Here is a 21,836-nt window from a genome sequence, read left to right as displayed (position 1 = left end):
TAACAGATAAAAAGTTCGGTTGGAGGACAGAAAAGAATCGTGTAAAGGAACAACATTAACATTGATAAAAGCGATATTTTCCCACGTTGCATCTTGTTTATAAATACATCAATTCATATATATTTTTTTAAATGTAGATATTGCTCAGCCCTACACTGTGTTGGGAACTTTCCATCAGCCTTTTAGATGGAAACATAGCTCCTGACAGAAAACAGTAGGGAAGATCAACTTCACCCCAGCAGCTTTTAAACCTCTCAGTGAAAGTCAGATGGGAAAACAGACAAAGTGAGAGCAGTGGAGGTTTCATAGTGAAAGATCTGCAGCGATATGCTGTGGTGGAAGATGCAGCTGAAAAATCGAGACACTGCAGCAACAACACAGCCATCACCTCAGCAACACAGTGATGTCAAAGAGTCCGACAGTTCTCATTGCTCGGCAGGGTAACTGAAACTGTCACTGAGCCTTACATTTACTCGGAGGAGAAGAAAAGCTCCTTTTTGCAGACCTCCTCCATGAAATCGATACAAGTGATCAGCTCTCTGAAGCTGACAGAAGCAGTGAAGGAGGAACATAGTACCTGTTATTACACACCTGTCTGCCCACTGTGTGACTGAATACAACGTGCCCCGACATGAACTGAACCATGGATATTGTGGACCGTTAAATATTGGTATAACTTGAACATCAAAGCCTCTCTAAATTCACTCAGGTAAATTCATCACAGCACTACATGAGCAAACTGAAATGTGTCTTGACATTCAGGTTTGGGAAAAGGCTGCCCTGGGTCACCTCCTAGCCAATATTCACATGGCAACAAACGCCATGTGAGCTGAACACAGAAACACATGTTGGACCTTGAAAAAACCTTGCCGTGATCACAGGCTTTCCAGCCATGTTGGCAATTCTGGGTCAGGATCAACCCAACGGGTTGATCACCTCTGGTCAGTGAAGCATGACAGAGTTTGACAAGCCATGACCCAGGTTCAATCAGCGGTGGAAAACACAGAGAGACCAAGATACAGTGAGAATGGAAAGAAAGTGAAGAGACAGGATGAGGGCCAAGAGGGGAGTGCTACCCTGGCCCCCCTGATCATGATATGGGTCAGTGGATATTTTGGTTGTATTATGGTCGAGGTGTACTGGGCTGGGTGGGAAAAGCACAACCTGAACTCGTTCTGGGTCACTTGCTCATCAAATGGAGGCACATCAACCCTACAGGAGTGTGCACAGGCACCATCTGACGCACACAGAAATGTAGAATGCAGACTTTGAATAACGAGTTTTGTCATTTAGCCTGAATTTGTAGTCAGGATGAGTGTCAATGGATCAGTTTCCCCCGCAGATCAAGTCTGTGCTTATAAGCTGCTTTTCCATGCATTGTTTCAGTTCTTCAGAGACCAGAGACACTTTTAAAATCATCCAGCACATGCTTGTTGCATACAGGAATCTCTGTTTGAGGGGAAAAAAGACAACTTTTTTTTTATCTTAACACAGGAACTCCCCCAGACTCGTCTGCCTGTCCACGTCACTGGTACATGTGCTCATTGAAGCCCCTTCATATTCAATTGCAATGAAGTCAAGGAGAAAGACTGTATGTGTGTGTATAATATAGGAGTTGTCTCTATGCTTGTGTGCCGGTGGGAATAATGTACTGTGCTGGAGGCAGTGTGACCTTTTCTAGCTGGTGTACTACCCCCCCACACCCTCTTCATCCTCTCTTTTTCACACGCTTATCCTCTAGCTCACTCTCACTCACACACTCACACACATACACACACACACCGAACTGTGCTGTACTGTACTGTGTACCAACCATCAATTACTCACACCGCTTCCTGGTTTAATGGACATGGGACTTGTACAAATCATTGGATAAAGGGGTGATGGGACGGTAAGGTGCATTTGCTTTGCCTCTTCTCCTGCGGCAGAGAGGTAAAGCACATCTTGTTTCCTCCCATTTGCCTTCCTTAACATGACCTTTATGGCTGTGTGCTTCCTGAGCGCAGTTTTGCAAAAAAAAAAAAAAGAAAGAAATTGAGGGTTATGGCCTGCATGTTTAGAGGGCTCTAACTACCTGGAAATGAATAGAAGGGAGACAGCAGCAAAGAAAAACATCCTGGCTTCACGTACTGTAATACCTGGTGTGTACACTACAAATTTTCATAGTCATAATCTAATTTATGGAATACACGGTTTTTGTTCCATTGCAAGAAAGAGAAGTAAATAAAACACCATACAACTACAGAGAGCAACTGGATATATATGATGCAAATGTCAGCTTGACAGAATGAGATGTCATACAAAGAGTGACACATTGACAGGAAGAGTGAACAAAAAAGAAAGACAGCAGGGAGAGGTGAGGGTAAAGTGGGCGGGGGGAGTTAATGCACAAAAAGACTGCATCTAACCAATGTACTCCTACGAGCAGGATGCGTCAGCAGTCCATTAATGTTCCCCTACTTTCCACTAAAGGACAAAACATGGAGGGTGAGAGAGCAGGGAGAGACAAAGTGGAAGAAAATCAAAGCGAGAGAGAGCGAAAAAGAGAGATGCTGCTTTTTACCACCACAGCAATGCTGGAAAGCGTTGCCAGACTCATTGGAATGGCTGGATTTATTGCTGGTAAGAGATGGGTTAAAGGCTGGTTGCTGTGGGAATTCCACTGTCCTTCTCAGTCTTTTGCTTGGACCGCATATTCCCCTAAGCCACACAAAGCCCCAGAAAGCCACAGAACAAGAGAGTGTGAGCATTAAAAAGAGTGCAGAGGACAGCAGGAGCAAACTGGTTTTTGAAGAGGTAGATCTCTAAAAAGGTCTGAGTGCTTTGAGCTCACCCAACTACCTCAGGACACTGCAGAGAGTAGCAGCGAGGCAATGAGAGAGCATGAGAGACAGAGTGGAGGGAGAAAGAGAGAGAGGGCAAGAGAGAGAGAGAGAGAGAGAGAGAGAGAAGTGGTGCAAGCGAGAGATCCAAGCGACGCACACTCTTTTGCTGCTACAACGGATCCTTTCCACATCGACGCTACTGTTCACGTCACGCCTGTAAGCCGTGCGCTCACCCTGCGCTCGCCTTCCCTGTCTTGCTCCTCTCCCCAGTCGGACGCTGCATTACAGAGGAGCTACTGATCACCGGAGGAGAGGAGGAAAAAGATGGAAAACAAGAGGATAAAAGAAAAAAGACACAGAGAGGAAAGAGGAAACTGCGCACCACCCCTCCTCCCGCTAAACCACCTCGATCAACCCAGCTACAAACCCCCCACTCCTCGCAGCACCCCTTTCCATCCCCATCCCACTCCCCCACTGAAGAAATTGACGGATTATTGGGAAGCGCGCAGGAGGCAGGCTGCAGCCGCTACTGTGTGTGCTTTCTACTGCCGCTGTGTACTTCGCAGGGATGGTGCGTGTGCATTTGCACTTGCTTCTGTCACCGCCGTGGCTGGAGTGAGTGGCTAGTTAAGAGGAAGAGGACGCTAATGAAGGTACTTTGTGTCGCCTAGCCTTTTCAACCCCCATCGAGGGACTCAGAGGGGGAAAAAAAAAGACGAAAAGAAAAATCTAATGGACACGACGCCACTGAGAGGAAGTGAAGCGAACGGTTGTTAGATTGACCAACCGACCAACTCACTGACCACTCTAAAGTGAAGATAAGAATACAGGGAGGAGGGGGGCTTTTTTTTTCTTCTTTTTACCCAGCTTGTCTGTCTTCTCTCCTTGCGAACAATCTGCAAAGAACACTGGAAAGGACTGTGGAATTGTCATTCAACCTTCACCAGTTCCACTCCCACCTTCCTTCCTTTTCTTGTCCTTTCTGCCTTGGCTTTTGGTGCAAAAAAAACAAAAAAAACAAAAACAAAATAAATGTGCAATTGCTTGTGTGATCGCTTTTGCTATGGATACCTGGGCAAGGTGTCTAGCAGGGGGATCAATTGATGGATTCCAAGGACAAACAAGAAAAGAGGAGCCGAAAGCAAGAAGCAAGCACTGGAGCACTGCTGCTTTGGGAGCCTGACTGGATTCCCTATCTGCAATTTTTTTTTCTGATCAACAAGAAAAGGGGGAAAACAGACACTCAAGGGCCTTCGAACCTTTCTATTTGGATGTGTGGATTTACAAAAAGGGCTCTTCTTGGTTTTAGCTCTTTGGCATTGATATCTGTTTTTACATAGCAGATAAAAACGTCTTTCATTGCTTGGGATATACATACATCTGAATACCACAGCTATTTCTGATTGCAAAAAAGGAAGGAAGCTAAATATCTCAGTTGAAGGACCTGTAATAATAACTTGAGGTAGGTGTCTAGTGTTTCAACCCCTCTTTGCATCAATTTGTAACACCCTACCTTCCCTTTTGTCTTGTAATAGTTTTTGGTTGCTTAATTTACCATCATGTCCTTTTCATACACTTTTCAGAACAGCCAAGCCTCTGTATTCTCTCCTCTCCTTCTGTGTACAGCCCATGGAAATAAAAGCATTGCTTAAATAAGGACAGGTCAAGTCCTCTCGCCCAATAGCAAGCACCCAATACCTGCATTCTTACCCCGTCCTCCAAAGTATCCTTCACCTCTTTAAATCTGGTCTCATTAACAGCACTACCAGCCAGCCAACCACCTACTTGCCCTGTCCCCACAGCCCCACAACACCCACCATCCTCCCCCCCAGATGATGCTGAATTATGAATGTGCCACATCATGAGTCTCCTGGGGCGGGTAGCTGTGCATCGTGCCAGGAAAGCCGCCCTACTCTGCGTAGTCTTCCTGATGGCCCGAGCATGGAGCAGTGCCTCCCTGGCCTTGGCGGGGGCGGCGGTGTCTCAAGGACCCCAGGGATGTCCACCGCAGTGTTCCTGCAGTAGTCAGCAAGGGAAAGTTGTTTGCACTCGACGTGGCCTCACTCGTGTGCCCCCTGGCATTCCTGCCAACACACGACACCTCAATCTAATGGAAAACGCCATCGAGGCGGTGCAGGCTGACTCCTTTCGCCACCTGCACCACCTTGAGGTGCTCCAGCTTGGTCGAAATGCCATACGTCAGATTGAGGTGGGTGCGTTTAATGGACTTACCAGCCTCAACACACTGGAGCTATTTGACAACAGGCTGACAGTGGTGCCCAGTGGGGCCTTTGAGTATCTCTCTAAGCTAAGGGAACTGTGGCTGAGAAACAACCCCATAGAGAGCATCCCCTCCTATGCCTTTAACCGGGTACCCTCTCTAATGCGACTTGGACCTGGGAGAGTTAAGAAAACTCGAATACATCTCTGAAGGAGCTTTTGAGGGCCTACAAAACCTCAAATACCTCAACCTGGGCATGTGCAACATAAAGGGTGATATGCCAAACCTGAGTCCCCTGAAGGGTTTGGAGGAGCTGGAGATATCTGAAAATCTCTTCCCAGAGATAAAGCCAAGCTCCTTCAAAGGCCTGCGCTCACTAAAAAGCTATGGGTAATGAACTCACAGATCACAGTGATAGAGCGCAATGCCTTTGATGACTTATCTTCATTGGTGGAGCTTAATCTCGCCCATAATAATCTGAGCGCTGTGCCACATGATTTGTTCTCCCCGCTCAGGTACTTGGTGGAGCTTCATCTTCACCATAACCCTTGGAACTGTGGCTGTGAGGCTGTATGGTTAGCACAATGGCTAAGGGAGTATATCCCTACTAACTCCACTTGCTGTGGACGCTGTCACGCCCCTGCCAACATGAGAGGACGTCAGCTAGTTGAAGTGGATCGAGGTGAAGGGGCTGCCATTCAGTGCTCAGCTCCATTCATTGCTGATGCACCAAGGGGACTTGAACATCTCAGCAGGGCGAGTAGCTGAACTTCGTTGCCGCACTGCCCAGATGTCTTCGGTACGCTGGCTCCTACCCAATGGGACTATACTGACACATGCCTCTAGTCATCTGAGAATATCAGTACTCAACGACGGCACCCTTAATTTCTCAAATGTCTTGGCAGCAGACAAAGGCACTTACACCTGCATGGTGTCCAACGCAGCTGGGAACTCTAATGCTTCGGCCTACCTCAATGTGAGTGCAGCTGAGCTTAACACATCCAACTTGAGCTACTTTACCACAGTGACTGTCGAGGTCTTGGGGCCAACCACAGAGATGCCCAAACCTAAAACAACCACGACCACAGCTACTGCAACTGCAGGGGCCGGAGTAGCTGGAGGAGGAGAAGCAGTCATGGGGGCAACAACCACAACTGCCTCCCCTTCAGTCTTTCAACCAGTCTTTATCTCCACACCGACTGTGCTTTTACAAAGCACTGACAGCCCACAAGGTGCAGCCAAGCCATCGGCAATACCAGGACTTAAAGGTGCCACTGGCAAGCCTGGGAAGTCGGGCCCCAAGTCTGGATGAAGTAATGAAAACGACTAAAATCATCATAGGCTGCTTTGTAGCAGTGACACTGTTGGCCGCTGTCATGCTCATTGCCTTCTACAAACTGAGAAAGCGCCACCAGCAGAGGAGCACAGTGGCAGCTGCCCGCACTGTAGAGATCATCCAAGTGGATGAGGAGGACCTCCACCACCAGCGTCTGCAGCTCAAGAGGCAGCACTCACATTGCCAGAAATCCGGGATCATAACAGCATACACAAACTGGACTTTCTCAGCCACAAGACTGACTACAGCTTTCACAAACCCAAGGCAGAATACAAACCACAGCCCCGATTTCACCCTGCATAAGCCGAAGGCTGAGTATACCACATATAAGCCAAATATGGACTTCAGTACCCCCAAATCCATCCCAGACTACAGCACTCACAAATCCACTCCAGATTTTAGCCTTCATAGACCAAAGCCTGACTACAGCCCATTTAGACAGGAGTATAATACTCACAAACCTAAAGCGGAATACAGCCCCTTCAAACCAGACTTCGGGCCTCACCCAAAAGCTAGACTGGACTATAGCCCTTTCAAACCAGACTACAGCACTCATCCCAGGCAAAAAACAGACTTCAGCCCATTCAAACGAGATTACAGCACCCAGCCGAAACCTAAACATGACTACAGTCCATTAAAATCTGACCACAATACTCAGCATAAATACAAGGCTGACTACAGTCCATTCAAGCCCGGCTTTGGCACCCACCCAAGACCCAAACCTGATTACAGCCCATTTGCTGAATACAGCACTCAGCCTAAACCCAAAACGGACTACAACAACCAGAGAGCGACAACGGATGGTACCTACAAGCCCAAGGACCCTTACAACTCCCATAAACCTGCAACTGATTACAGCGCCTTCAAGACTGACTTTAGCCCACACAAAATGGATTACAGCGTCTTCAAAAGTGACTTCAGTCCCCACGCTCAAAGACATAAAATGGACTACAGCCCCCATAAGGTGGACTACAGCATTCTGAAGCCCAAATATAACACCTATAAGCCAACTGGCCATGGGGCTAAATGGACAGACAACAATGTTGGGAACTCTCTGCCTCGAACCCTGCCCAGCACCATCACAGCAATGGCTGAGCCATTTGTGATAAAAACTCACACAAAAGAAAAGGTACAGGAGACTCAGATTTAAATGGCCCACAAAAAAGATCCCACTTCTTTCCCTTGCTCCTAAGCCCCCATTCAGCCACACCCCCTCATCCTTTCCTCTTAAAATCATGCAATAGAATGCACAATAAAAAGAGGATGAAAGCAACTTTTCTGAACAGAGTGCGAACTAAAGACTGATGATTTCTTGTTGTATATGCTTATAAATATATCTATATATATATATATCTATATATATATGGACAAAATGAAACTACCATGGGCTGATGATAGAGAAACATATATTAAAAAGAAATTGAAACTATTTTCTAACTTGTAACTTCTATTTAAAACATGAGTTGTTTAAGATGCTGTCTTGACTTTGACAAATGAGGGTAGTCTTGTTTTAAAAAAGGGGCATTCTGTGTGATTTTTACACCATGCTACAGAGAATGCAGTGATAAGAGAAATATTTATACAGCGAAGTCCTTCTTTAAAAAAAAAAAAATGAAAAAGGTCAGTGACGATCTTTACAGGTTTATCTTGTCAAAGCACCAAGAATTTGTACTGTGCCAAATGTTATAAATGCAATAAAAATGATTTTTGAATAAAAAAGAAGCATTAGCGAAATATGTTTTCCCCTTTCCCCTTCTCCTGGTGTATACTGTAACGATCAGACAAATGCTTTAGACACTGCAGTAAGATGCTGCAGCTACACCTTAACCCTGCATGTGCTGAATGAGTCAGGCAGAAGAAATCAGTGCAGAATCTGTGCTTTCTTGAAAAATCCGCAATCACACAGTCCAGAAAGGAAAGTGCAATGTTGTGTTTTTAAGGCGTAGCTGGTCACGAGAATGTTTTTAATGTAAGTTCTTGAACATGTTCAGAGGTTGCATGAATGAATGAATGGTGTCCACAGACAAGTAAAGAAATTGAGTGCACGTATAATAATGCTAAATTAAGTGCTGTTCACCAAAGCAAGTGTTGCTCTTTTTGTATTTAACAGATGATGCTATAAATCATATGTGTAATCAGTGGAAAAAACAGATTGGGTGACTAAAAGGTACCTTGCCAAAAAACATAGATTCTCATTTCTCTTTATATTGCAGTGCCAGCTGTTGTGCCTTCATCTATCAATACGGGGGCTTTTTAAGGTGACAAACCCTTTTGGGATTTGCCATTTGATTTTTTTTTTCTTCCTGGCAATTACATTTCTCAATCATAATAAAGTCTCAAATCGTTCTGCCCAACACAGAAAGATAAAGGATATGCAGTTGGTAACATTAAGACTACAAACTGTTTCTTTTGCTCTTCTCTTATTTGACACACAATGTGAGGCAATATGTCAAGCACTAACATCCATCTTCATGTAAAAAGGCAAAAAAGACAGCTTACTGCGATAGAAGTAAGTAATATGTCGACACATCTATCCTATTTACTCCTGCATAGCTGCAGAATTACAATCTCTAGTGATGCATGGCGTCATCACGGTTACAGGCCTGAATGAGCGAGCAAAGCGGCCTAGGAGTGCAGCTCATGACACCAGTTTACATAACCGGTGACAATCAGGTTTTATCTCATTTTGGTTTAGGGGGCAGAAGTACAACAGGGTGTGAATAAAAAGGAGACGTTGACATGGCCCATCGTAAACAGTGCTGTGGTTCGCTGAGAGCTTATGATGTTCTTAACCTGCAACAGAGGCTGTCAGAGGAGAGTGATGTGTGTTGGTGAGGGTGACTGTGCAGCTCTGAAATGACAAGAGGAAGAAAGTGAATCACTGAAAAGAGACTGCGTGCACACTTGCATGTTTATGTAACGTTAAGCAATGTCAGATGATATCTTGTGTTTGGAAAGATGTTTGAAGACAGCACTGGCTGCAAATGTGATGGTTGAATCGAAACTGAACAATGGGCTGCGACATTGTTATAGGCTAAGACTGACACGATGACCTCAATGTGCTTTTAAGAATGACAATGGCACAGTCCTGCCGGTAAGGGAGTAGGTAAAGCTGGACTGTGCTGGAGCTGTGTCAACTTACATAGGAGGGAAACAGCAAGTGATGATTTGCATGTAATCAAATAGCAAGCCAATTACGAACATCATGAATGAATGGCAGTGGTTTGCATCGCAAGTGGTCACGATTTAATTATGTCCCAGTAAAAATGAGATATCTACTACCCAACAATAATTGACATTGAATAGGGCTGATAATAAGCCACTGCGACTGCTCACAAAATAGCATGTTACGTGATTCATGATGAATTTTGGCAAATATGAGAATGTATTAAATAAGTCAGATGTCTGTATTTGTCTCTCTCTAAAAGTGAGTGTTGAGCATGTGTGGTTACTCTGAACAACTGGGATGGAATGAGAGCTTCCATAGATTAGGAAGTGCAATGCAGTGGCATCAAGCGAAAGAGAGAAGAGAGAGGCAGGGGTTATCAATCCAAACCTTCAATTTAAATCTCGCATTTCATTTTACACAGCTGTTTTGTCACCATGCTGACTCATCTCAGACAGTATGTCTTCCTCTCCCACTCCTGTTGTTTACTCAGAATTGTTTTGTAAGTGGTTGTAATGTGAAGCCTGTGAAAGGACATGTGTTCAGACAAGTGAAAGGAAGTAGGCATCTAAATGGAATAAGGTAAATGGGTTAGATTAATTGAAAGCTGCTGCATGATCAGATACATTAGGCATTAAACTGTGTGATGGCATGCTGTCATAGCTCGGACATTCTGTGCTGCATGGAGCTTTTGATCCAACATTCTGCTTGATGTCAAAGTACGGTTTTATGTGTGGTAAAAACAATGCAGCGCTGTGCGATATACAGCCACACTGATCAGTGACGGCAATGGGGTATGGGGGTCATCCGTCCAAAAAGCCAGCCAGTAAATGGCACATACCTTCATCTTTAGTGATTTTTTTAATATATTTCATACATATGTTATAGCTTATTTTATTTATTTGCTGTGTACTTCATTAGAAATCATGAAGCCTTTTGGAAAAGGAATCATGGCAAGGTGCACTTATTCATGTACAGCTCACCCAGCCATGGGAAGGAGAGAAAACAGAAGACGTGAAAACAGGCAGAAAATAAGTAAAGCAGAAATTTGGATGTAGGGTATTTCAATGATAATGGGAGTTAAGCAGTTTGGGCTAGAGAGAGGACAGGCTTTAACCGCCATCTGAATAACAAGGTATGCAGTGAGTGATGAGGCATAAGTAGATGAGGAGATTGATGATAGAAGGAATACTAAATAGGACTCAATGTAACAACTCCAACAGAGTAAAATTGAGGACAGGAAAAAGGAACCAGGCATGCGAGGATTCAAATACAATTGGCATGATAAGAAAAAGAAGCACTGCGGTTCAGAAAGCAAGTGGATGGGAGGTAAGAAAGGGAGCGTCAAGGCGCTTGGGGAAGGAGAGGAGCAAATGTGATGCAAGAGTGCCAGCTACAGATGGAATGGGGGGATAGATATAGTTTGGCCATCATGGCTCCCACATGATCCGTGAATGGCCTTGCCTGCACCACATGGGGTGTGATGGGGGGGCCGTGGTGTGCGTGCGTGCGTGCGTGCGTGTGTGTGTATGTAGGGTGTTACCATAGTGAAGTGCAGTGGATGAGAAGTGATGATACCAGTAATGGACCGGACCACTGGGGGTAGTTAGGGGAGGGAGAGCGGTGGATGAAGGCAGAGGGGAGAGGCAGATCAGGGGGTCAGCACAAATGGAAGTAGAGGGACGATAACGGCCACAGTGTGCATGAGTGTTGACCAAGAGGACACTAAAATGAACAGGTCAGAGCACTTAAACCAAACACAAACCATGTTGTTTGTGTCATATTTGAAGAGATTGTTAGGACAATTGAAAGCCCAAATTAATTTAAATAACTGAAGCACAGAAGAGGGGTTCAATAAATTAGTCTTCTATTAGATAACAAGCAAGTAATCCATTTCAACCTATATTCCAATACAACTACTCAGCTAGCATAATAATAATTGTGCATTATTTCAAATTCAGATGTTCTCCATGGTTGGAATTGGTTTTACATGCAGTTTAGATTCCAACATTAGAACATGTCACATTGGCTCAGTGACAATCCAAGTTTATTTATTTTCTCAAACACTTTTAGACTTCTGCCCTTTCCGCTGTTCAAATAATTGGACTGTACAAAGTGCCTTGTGTGTTGAGATGCATGTGTTTATTTCTAAATGATCATCTTTAATTCTTGCAGGTCTTGCTGGATTAGCAATTCTGACTGAAAAAAAATTTACTCTAATTTCATTTCAACTGTGATTGAAATACGCTGTTTGTGCAGCACCTATTTGCAGTTGACACATGTAATGACTTTTTATGGTTAATCTGCTAATGGAGCAGCTTTAAAATTGCATCACTAGTTTATTCTGCACATGATTTGTAATGCAGAGTGCATATTTGTGTGTGTGTGTGTGTGTGTGTGTGTGTGTGTGTGTACACTAGCCAGTGGACTAGTGGAGCAGACAGGAGGCTATTCTAAGCAGGCCTGGGGAGCATGCTGCCTTGTGAGTCAACATGAGTCAGGGCCGGAGAATTGTTTAGACCTAATGTCAAACAAAGGAAGTGGATATGGATGCAGAAGCCTGATGTCAGAATTTTACTTCAACCTCAAAAAAAGATTATTTATTTCTTTTATTTGTTTGTTATTTAATGTTACAACTGGATGGGTTCTCAGAATAGCCAGTTACAGAAACAGCTGGCTGACACTGAATCAGTAAAAGGAGAATTAAGTGTTGGGTCTAGACATGGTCAATAGGCAGAGTACCCAAGCAGAATGGCTGGCACTATATGGATGAATTCAATGAGGCTGTTGATAACTTGACCCTTTTTAGGAGAATGATCATTGTTAATGGACAATGTCTGCTATTTATCAACCAGATGATGCATTTTAGGCATTGAAGACGGCTCATATCTGTAGTTAGGAATGTCCAAATTTGATGTATATATGTGTATTTTATGTGTAACGTCAAAACACAGACGGGGAAAAAAGGGAAATGAAAGAAAAGGTGAAGGAGAACGCCGCAGAGTCAGGTTAGTGTTTGCTGGGGCCTTTTCCTTTGACAGTTTAAATGGATTGCAAACAGCCATATTGGGTGACCAGCTGGTTGTGTGATTTTTGTTGATACTGAGGTCAAAAGATGTGGCTGAAAAAAAAAACATTTCATCAGAGAACACAGTACTTCTGGCAATAAGCCCAGTACTATCAAAGATTTAGTGTTCATTAGGTCCCAATCCAGCAAATTCAAGATTTTGCTCCAAAAACACAGTGATTGGCAGGTGGGTGGTGGGAGCTATTTGTACCATCAGGAGGACCACTCAAGTGTGTTACACACTGGCAGACTTTATTGCCCTTTTGGGTGGTGAAACATATCCCTGTTTTCCTAGCAAGCTGACGATGAAGCCTCACTTTAACGATCCTGTCCAGTGGTTGAGGTTGGTGTGTGTGTGTGTGCGTGCGTTGTAATTCAAGTCCACTGGGAGCAGCAAATGGGGCAGTGAGACATGGGGGAGTGGGTTGAGAGGGGTTGTGTGTGCTTGCGAACACAGATAAAGACACAAACACACACGTGCAGACACACAGAGGTATGAGCATACACGTGGGCAAAAACAAACTATTGACCATAAACTTTAATGCTTGTAAGATTTATGGCCAGAGAGAAATGATCACAGGCCAGTGGCAGCTGACTGCGCTCAGGATCCAGTCTCATCCGCTCAGTAAAAAGCAGGAATACATATTCAAAAATGTCTGCTTCAGATCTATCAAATGGTATTTTGGGGTCCATAAATTTACAACTTGCTCAGTCTCCACTATTCTGCTTCTGTAGAACACTGAGATTTTTTTTGTATTATATATAAATTGAAATATCTGGTTGTTATTCTATTATTTTTTCATAGAATTATATAAGATGCATGAATAAAAAATTGCAATACTGTTTATGATATTCTCATGAGAACCAGTCAATATAATCTTCAGCACCTGTGATTTCTTCTTCCACACAAACAGGCTGTTAAATCATGTGGCAGTTACGCACTGAGGAAAGGCAGGATGAAAAAAAAAACAGAAAGCTAAGGAGATTGATGTTCCATCAAACAAGAAAGGCAAGTTTCGAGAGCTACAGAGAATGTTCTGAGATTTAATCTTTCCTAGGATAAAATAATTACATATCTAAGTGTAGACATTTTGGTGATTGTGGAGGAGTGGAAGTGGGGAGACAAAATGGCTTCCGGATTTGTTTGCAAAATTTTTAAGTGACGAACAGACCAAATTAAAACAGTGGATTTAGGTTTAGTTCTGGTTTGAAAGTCAGGTCTGGTGTAGGAGATTAAACCAGGCATATGTTAAATTAGCCAAACTTGTGTAAGTTCGTCTTGTGTCTTTTGGCAGTGAGGAATAAAGACATTTGAGTTTGTCTATAAAAAATATGTCAACATTTCCAGGCAAGCTGAAATCACGGCAACGTCTTTTGCTCTCCTCTATTCTCTGGTCATATAAACACATGATGCTTCGTAGTATAAATGAAACCCTCAGTTTGTGTGTCAGATGCACATAAGTAAATGACAGCGACAAAGAGCGATATGAAGCTGATGGAGACTGATAAGACAAACATTTGTACCACATTTAAGAGTCTTCGTTCCATAGCAACTGCACACAGATGTGGAAAGGTCCCCCTGACCATGATCTGGACCAAGAACCAAAAGTTTCTGGTCCAACCAAAAGAGTCAGACTAAACTGGTCCACTGGTATTTATGCAGCGTGACAGTGCTGCATAAATAACAGTGGCAAAAACACAGACCTTGGTTCTGACTCTTCAAGCCCCCTAACACTACTAGCTGTGTGCCAGCGACTGCCAGAGAAAACGTGCGGCACAGAGCACAGAATGGCCCATGAAGGCCACCGTAAGATGAAAGCTCTGATGAGCTGCATGAACGGCTGCAGCTTGGGAAAGGAATCTGAAGCGCTGTTTGTGTGTCTATCAGCGTCTGATCTTCAGAGTGAAAACAAATCAACAGACAACTTTTGTTTACACTTTTTTTTTCTGGTCAGAGGGCATTTTGCAGTGTTCCTGCCACTATATTCAGCTCAGTACTCTCTATGGGGGAAAAGAGGTCCAAACAGTGTCCGTTCTCACACAGCAGCTAAGCTTCCCACCACGTTGCCTGACATGTAAAGAGTAATGTAACTACACCCAGTGCTGGCTTAGACCACAAAGACTTGGACAGGTGCAGGCCTTTGTGGCCTCCAAAATCATCATATACATTTCGCCAATTTTCACACCATCTGCTCCAACATCTGAGCTCTCGCACTGCAGGCATCTGAGTGAATGTGATGGTTGTTCAACATTTACCCTAAAAAATCTGCACATGCATCAGAAGTGGATCCACAATTCTTAGTGTGTCAGTCGGAGTGACTACAGGTAAACTGTACCAGGCTAACTGTGCAACCTCTGCTTACAATCTAATCAAAGTTTAGACCACCTGCAGTGCAGTCAGCAACAGTTATATCCAGGAGCTGCTTATTAAAGTCACCTAAGACAACACAATAACTTTACTTCTCAACTACAAAGGGAATAAAGTGCATAAAGAAAAGTGGTAGAAATTATAAAATATATACACATAGCTTGTTAAACTAAAAGTGGGCCGATTTAAGCCAGAACATAAATATATGAAAGGATTGGTACAATTAAATTCCCTGATACAATTGCAATGACACTAATCATTTAGCACAGATCCATTTTAGTCTTGTGGGAAGTAATGACTTTAAGTTATACATGTGCAATAAAGGTATGCATTGAATTTATTAACGATAAATGTTGTGTGCGCATGCTCTTCTCTCCCAGAGGTCTATCACAGGCTGTTTTGCCCCAGGATGAGCACGACCTCGGTGGCTTGGCGGATGTACAAGTACCTGCCCAACAGGGGAACCGATAATTAAGACAACGAGGACTACTGCTCTTCTCCCCGCACCGCTCTCTTGTCACTCACTCGGGCCAATTACATCAGACGAATCAAAGATGGATAGGAGCTTGGATGTAGGCTTGTGTTGGTCCATGAACTGCAGTTTGTTGTTGAATAGTACAACTTCAAACCCTCATCTCAGACTTAGTATTTTCAGCTCTATATATTCCTATGCTGCCTCACTGGATGTTTTGGGTTGGGGAGATGGCATAGGCATCAATTTTGGGGCATGGGGGACATGTATCCACTACTTTTCATCAAGATTCATTTTGTACCGACAATATGAAACTATGACAACGAAAGAAGAGTCGTGCCATCATGGCGTTTTTTCTACAACATAGACATTTCAAACCAAACTGACGCCCATGAGAGACAGTATTACATAAGAATCACGTGTTGGCAAATGAGTGTTCAGACCAGTTTGACACCAGTTTTCCTTATTGGATCATTTGTCCCACCAATACCATGAGACATTTAAAATGAAGACCATATAAGGAAATGACACTGAAAGAAGGTCATAACCAAAAACAGTGATGAGAGGATGGAGATGGAGCAGAGGAGATGATTACAATGAGGTATAAAGGGAAGGTGGCTGAGGATTTACAAGAGGAAAGGAGAGGAGGAGTGGGGAGAGAGAAGAGCTGGGGGTAGAAGAGACTTGGCAAGCGCTCACCCTCCCACTCTGCTGGCAGCAGCGGCACAAACTGTTTGCTCACAGCAGTACATGCGTCTATTAGTATTGTTCCAGGAGATAATAACGCTGTGTGTGTGATTTTGTGTGTGTATGTGTATGTTCAGTTTTTCAGCCAAATAGAGCAAATGGGTAGCGATGAGGTGGCAGACGAACAATATGGGGCGGTGGTAGAAAATGTACGAAAAACCGTGGTGTGAGAGCCGTAAGCGCTAAGTGTCAGAATTATAGGAACACCAGAGGCTGAGGCGCTAATAGCAACATTGTCATGAGCTACGACAACTCTTGCTAACATGGGACATGCTTGTCTGTAGTGACTGAATGCTAACCAAAAAGAAAGGGTTTTATCCTCATTAGAATTCTGGATCATATTTCACTGTTTTATGTTTCAGCTACTCTTAGAGAGAAATTAATGAAGTCTCTGGGGAAATAATTTGAGATTCAAGAGCTGGTAGAACAGAAACCTACCTCTCACTCCCAAATCTTGCCCAAATGTACAGAACAAGGCGTGTGTCAGCATCATTAAGCAGCGATTTATGAAGATGACATCCACTCCAGATTGCATTAAAGACATTACTTCATTGGCAGAGAGTCAGCCCAGCAAATGAGACATCAAATGTGTTGAACTGTAGGTCTTTGTGAAGTGATGATTACCTTTCAGCAAGCCAACCGAACATACACAGCAGCAGAAACACTCGCACTTTAAGATGGATTCAGCTGGCAACAAAAGCATTTCAAGAAAGCCGCAGTACCCTGGCCAGCCTTTCTTGGAACTTCGCTGGCACATTCAGAGAGAGATTCAGCCAGTAAAAGGTTTAAAGAAACGATATTTCTATAGCCGGCCTCAATTGAAGCTATGTACACATACGCACTGTCTATCGCCCACGTCTGCCATTAGCTTTATCTGTCTGGAGTCAAAGCTGAGAGCCCAATCCCCATTGGTTTTTCAGAAGGGGAGGAAAAAAAAAGAAAAACGATTTGTTCTTCCCTTTATGTCCCCAACTCTCCTCTGGGAGATACCTAGAGAAAGAAAGGTGGGAGGAGCTGCTGATCGCTGACACAGCCGCTGAGATAACCCAGTCTTGTTGGAAAGGGACATAAAGAAAAGGAATGAGAGATGGAGGCTGATGCTGGCTGTGAGTGCGTTATGCTGGGGTAAGATGGTAAAGGATTACTAGGGAAAATCTCTCCTCTTTTCGGGCTTCATTTCACAGTTATTTACTCTAATCTTTGAGAATATATTCCATCTTTGCCAGTGCATGCATGAGCATGCATGCATCGGCAAACGGCGATGAGAAATAAAAGGACAAAAGGTCTCAGTGTGAAGCTGTGTCTCTAGACAATAGGAATGCCAGTAACTAAGGACATCCATGGATACTGAAGCAGGGGAAGATGGACAACAACGTCCTTTTTCCAAGTTTACATCCTTTTTGGTATCTCCTCCTCTAGCAAACTGAGCTGATAATAACATATGTTGACAAACTCCTGGCCACTGATTGGTCAGAGTGAGAGGGACGTGTGTGTGTTTGTGTGTGTCACACATAAAACGGCGTTACGGCAGTCGTTCCTGGGATGGTCCCACATAGGTCGAGGAGATACTCAACTGAAATGGAGGACAAAGTGTCTGGTACCAAAACTGAGAAGCTGGAACAGTGTAATGAAAAAGTGTCAAACATGTCCTTTAACAGTTTGGAACCAATAAAGGAAATGAATAAAGATGAGAAAATACACTTTTACACAAGACCAGATGTGGTATTGTTTTCAACACTGCGGACCAGGCAACTCAGATGTGTAGCAACTGTTGTCAAGGGAACAATTAGCATGATGGAGAGGCTGGTATCAGCTTTGTTCTCACCTGTCTGCGTGCAAATGCTGACCTTCTTGCAGGAATGTCCATGCAAAAATGAGAGAAGAATTCCTGAACATAGGCTGCATCATAAGATGAAAGCAGAATTACGAAAGCTACAAGTAGCTGAATGACTGCAAAAAGCAAAAACAAAAAAAAAAACATCAATATACAACTTCATTACATCTATTTGATGAGTGCATGTTGAGAGGGGGGGACCTGGTCAGAATAGTCAATACATTACACTCTGGTGACACAGTTCTCAACAGAATGAGATCAATCTAAATATCAATAAAACAAAGTGCTTTGAGCGATTTCCTCAAAGGGGCTCATAAGATATTCAACTGACATATGTTGAAGGACACCAAGTGTTTCTAGTGCTGTACACTATGTGGGTCAATGTGCCACAATGAGAATTCATTGAGGAGATTCTATTGTTATATGTCCCGTTTGCCAGTCATTGGGAATCCCAGCTGGATGTATATACACACACACAATTTGTGGAGAAAAATGAAACGGAGGGAAGAAGTATCAGGCACAAAAAAAGTTTGATGAACAAGACATGAGTTGATGAGTTGGTATAACTGATTAAATATTCGCTATTTCCGTTAGGTTCTAATCTGAGTGTGTGAATTACTCTGTACTGACATGCATATGTAAGTATCAGATACTAAGGATCCACTGTAGCCCCATCAGACTGAGCTGTCTAAATGTGTAAAATGAAAATAAATGTTTAGATCCATTTAACATAGTGAAAAAACAATTTGTGACATTGGCTTCGGATGTAGATATGAGACGTTTCCTCCCTAAAAAGGCCGAGACAATGAGTCAAGACATTGGTGTTGTGAGACAGAGCATCATATCTCCATCGGTGTGGGTTCACTGCTAGGGCACCAACCAATGGTCCCAGGTGTTTCAGTCTACAGCAAGGTGAAAGTGATAAAAGAAGAAATTATACTGATACAAGTGATGAAGGAAAAAAAAAAAAACATCTGATGGCATTTGTAGCCTATTTTCGGTATAATGTCAAGTTCAGGTTGAAATAAACAGAGCAGGGCAAAGCTGCACGTGTGTTACGGTTAAAGAGCGTAACCTTTTGAGCCCGGCTCAGAGGAGATCACTGAATGGAACAGGCACACATACAACGCAAGAGACAAAAGTCCCCTGGATTTAGTGAGGAATATAAAACACAGCAAAAATTGTAAATCAAGGCATATTTAGAAAGAAAAAACACAAAGCGGCCTCATGGGTCAAAACAAGAGATGAGAGTGTTGATCGAAGGAAGAAAACGATTTTTCAACCCCATTAAAGCCGGGATTCTTCTTCTCTGCTTGGAAAAGGAGATGTAACAAGTGAGTTTCTTCCCATTTTCCTTGTATATTAAACTAATTAACTATCCAATAACATACGACTAGCAGAGACATTTGGTGATGAAATTGGTCCGTCTGCCAGTTGATTATTGAGCTACCGAGAGGGGCCAACCCTTCTGGCAACGTTCAATACGAGTAGTGTGTCGCACCCACCCACCTCTGGGTTTAAATAATGAATTCTTTGTTTTTCCATTGTTTTACAATTTCCAGCCACCGCAGTCTGGACTGGATGGAATAAGGACAGAAAATGTAGCAAATGAAACTGTTTTTATTGGAACAGACTGGTGAGAAATAAAAGTTGAACGAGAGAAGAGATGCCAGATAATAGCACAGGTGTAGACAGAGTAACTACCTGGAGCCTCTGCTATTCACAACAATCAGTGTGTATCTTTATTTTCTCTTCAAGAGGCAAATACAGACATGGTGGAGAAATGAACGGCTTCTTTTCTTGTCATTTCAATCATTTGTGAAATATGTTGGGTCTCTTGGCCTCAGCTTCCACAATTCATGAAACATGTTTTGTCTACATACACGCTGACGGCCCACATTGTCCGCTCTCCTTTGCTTCTCTTGCCATCACTCACTGTTACAGCTTTTAGTGGAGAAGCGGCAGAGATGTCGACCAATATGTGCAAAGACAGGTGAAAAGGAGAAGACGCAAACGGAGCGATTTAAAACAGTTGAACACAGTGATTTACTGTGAGATCGGCGCAGTGTCGGTGCAGGAGAGCATTATTCAATAGCCCTCGCTGACACGGAAGAGTACTGCATTGCCCTTCATGTGGAGAAAAGGCTAAGAGGATTCAGCTGGTCCCCGAGCGCAGTGTGGCTGTGTCTTTGATAATTTTGCAGGCTATGCTTATCAGAGTGGATGGCGAAGTTGCAATTCCATCAAACGCACACGTTAAAGCGCAAGGTCGTTGTCATAAAACGAGTTGGGGCGATAAAGCAGCGAGCAGGTTTCTCCCCTCTTCTCATCTCTCTATCACTATTCAGGCCCATCTATCTCTCAGTCGTTGTGATGTGTGAATGCAGTTATGTGGGTCGCCCTATTCACCTTCAGGCTATAATTCGTGTTTTCTTGGGGCAAAGCTGTCCAAACTGACACAAAACAGGAACTATGAGTCACGGCAAAAAAATAATATAAAAAAAAAAAATAAGCAGTGACACAAATAAGTCCCAAATGTAGGCAGACAGAATTAATGAAAATGTCAATTAAAATTATTTTCCCCAAAGTCAATAAAAAAAAAAGTGTGGATTGTCTTTTCACCACACTATTGAATCATGCAAAGAAACCAAAATGCAAACGTGTGTGAACCTAACGACACAAAAATAACTAGAAAAGTGCTCTGTGAGCGCGGACCTCCACAGAGCAGCCCGTTTCACCAAATATTTTCGTCCTCCATTCATGTTATCTCCTCTGATAAATCCATGATCATCATCAATCATGCCTTTGTCACTAATAGTCAAATACTTATTAAAAGTTATTAAAATTATTATGGGCTACCTTGTTACACAAATCATGCTCTCTGAGCTCGATAGTTCTTTGTGTTCTTTGTTTTATTTTTTATTTCTAAAATAAAAACCTAACCTGTTCCTGGCTGGGCTCAAACCCCCAACCTTTGGGTTAACAGCCGTACGTACCAACCACTGCTCCACAGACAGTCCACTGCTGCTGTTGTTAGAGTTCTATACACAGATGCAGAAAATGTCCATATCTCACAATGAGTACGAATCCTTCAACAGATTCCCGGATGCGGATGCTTCCAGAACATGAACAACATTTAATCATTTGGTCCTGGTCTATTATCAGCATTTACTGAACATTTTATTTAAATCAGTGCATAACTTTAAGTTCTTTTGCTAAAAGAGGTTGTGTTTTTTTGCATTGAATGGTGCATACTTATGCTTTCAAATGTACTATCTGGGGAGGGTGTGTGCACGTATGAACCTTAACACAAATAACTGTATGATGTTAAAAAACATGAACATTTCTGCTCCACATACAGTCAGACTGATCATGCTGCTCGACTTGTGACGCAGCTATGAATGAATGGGGACACATCTTGTCTGTGGCTATAGAGCAGCAGTAATGTGGATATGGGGCTGCCGTCTGCACTCGTGGTCTGTTTAACTACAGTGTGTTGAGGAAGAAAGAAAGGACCCAAGGGGCAGTTCACTGTCCCCGCCGTCTGTCTGTCTCGCTGACCAGGAAACCACACCATGAATTATTCATCAGCATCCGCTCTCAGACGCAGTTTGCATGTCTATGACAGGGCACGACGGAGAAAAACAAGTTGTGTAAATCGACACATACATGCATGTTTGCACAGAGGGGCCATTATGGATAGAGTCGTCAAAGGTGTGTGAGACAAACAGGAAGAGACTTTGTCAAAGACTGATATGCGGTACTTGTGTAAACGGCCTCATGCCAAAATAATTCAAGCG

The 21,836-nt window shown here is 43.3% G+C and overlaps 1 protein-coding gene across 1 annotated transcript; it reads left to right on the top strand.

Moving 5' to 3' along the window:
• Positions 1-4,674: 4,674 nt before the first annotated feature.
• LOC144741474 (leucine-rich repeat-containing protein 4-like) lies at positions 4,675-7,532 on the top strand. Its single transcript, XM_078623998.1, is given in 8 exon segments — positions 4,675-5,214; positions 5,216-5,420; positions 5,423-5,781; positions 5,783-6,330; positions 6,332-6,518; positions 6,521-6,654; positions 6,656-7,021; positions 7,178-7,532. Coding segments are annotated over 8 exon segments (2,694 nt in total).
• Positions 7,533-21,836: the final 14,304 nt, after the last annotated feature.

Source organism: Lampetra planeri, unplaced genomic scaffold (assembly GCF_965212315.1).
Source record: "Lampetra planeri unplaced genomic scaffold, kcLamPlan1.2.h2 scaffold_565, whole genome shotgun sequence".
NCBI lineage: Eukaryota > Metazoa > Chordata > Hyperoartia > Petromyzontiformes > Petromyzontidae > Lampetra > Lampetra planeri.
Note: the sequence above shows the minus strand (reverse complement) of the source record. Positions and strands in the feature narration are given on the sequence as shown.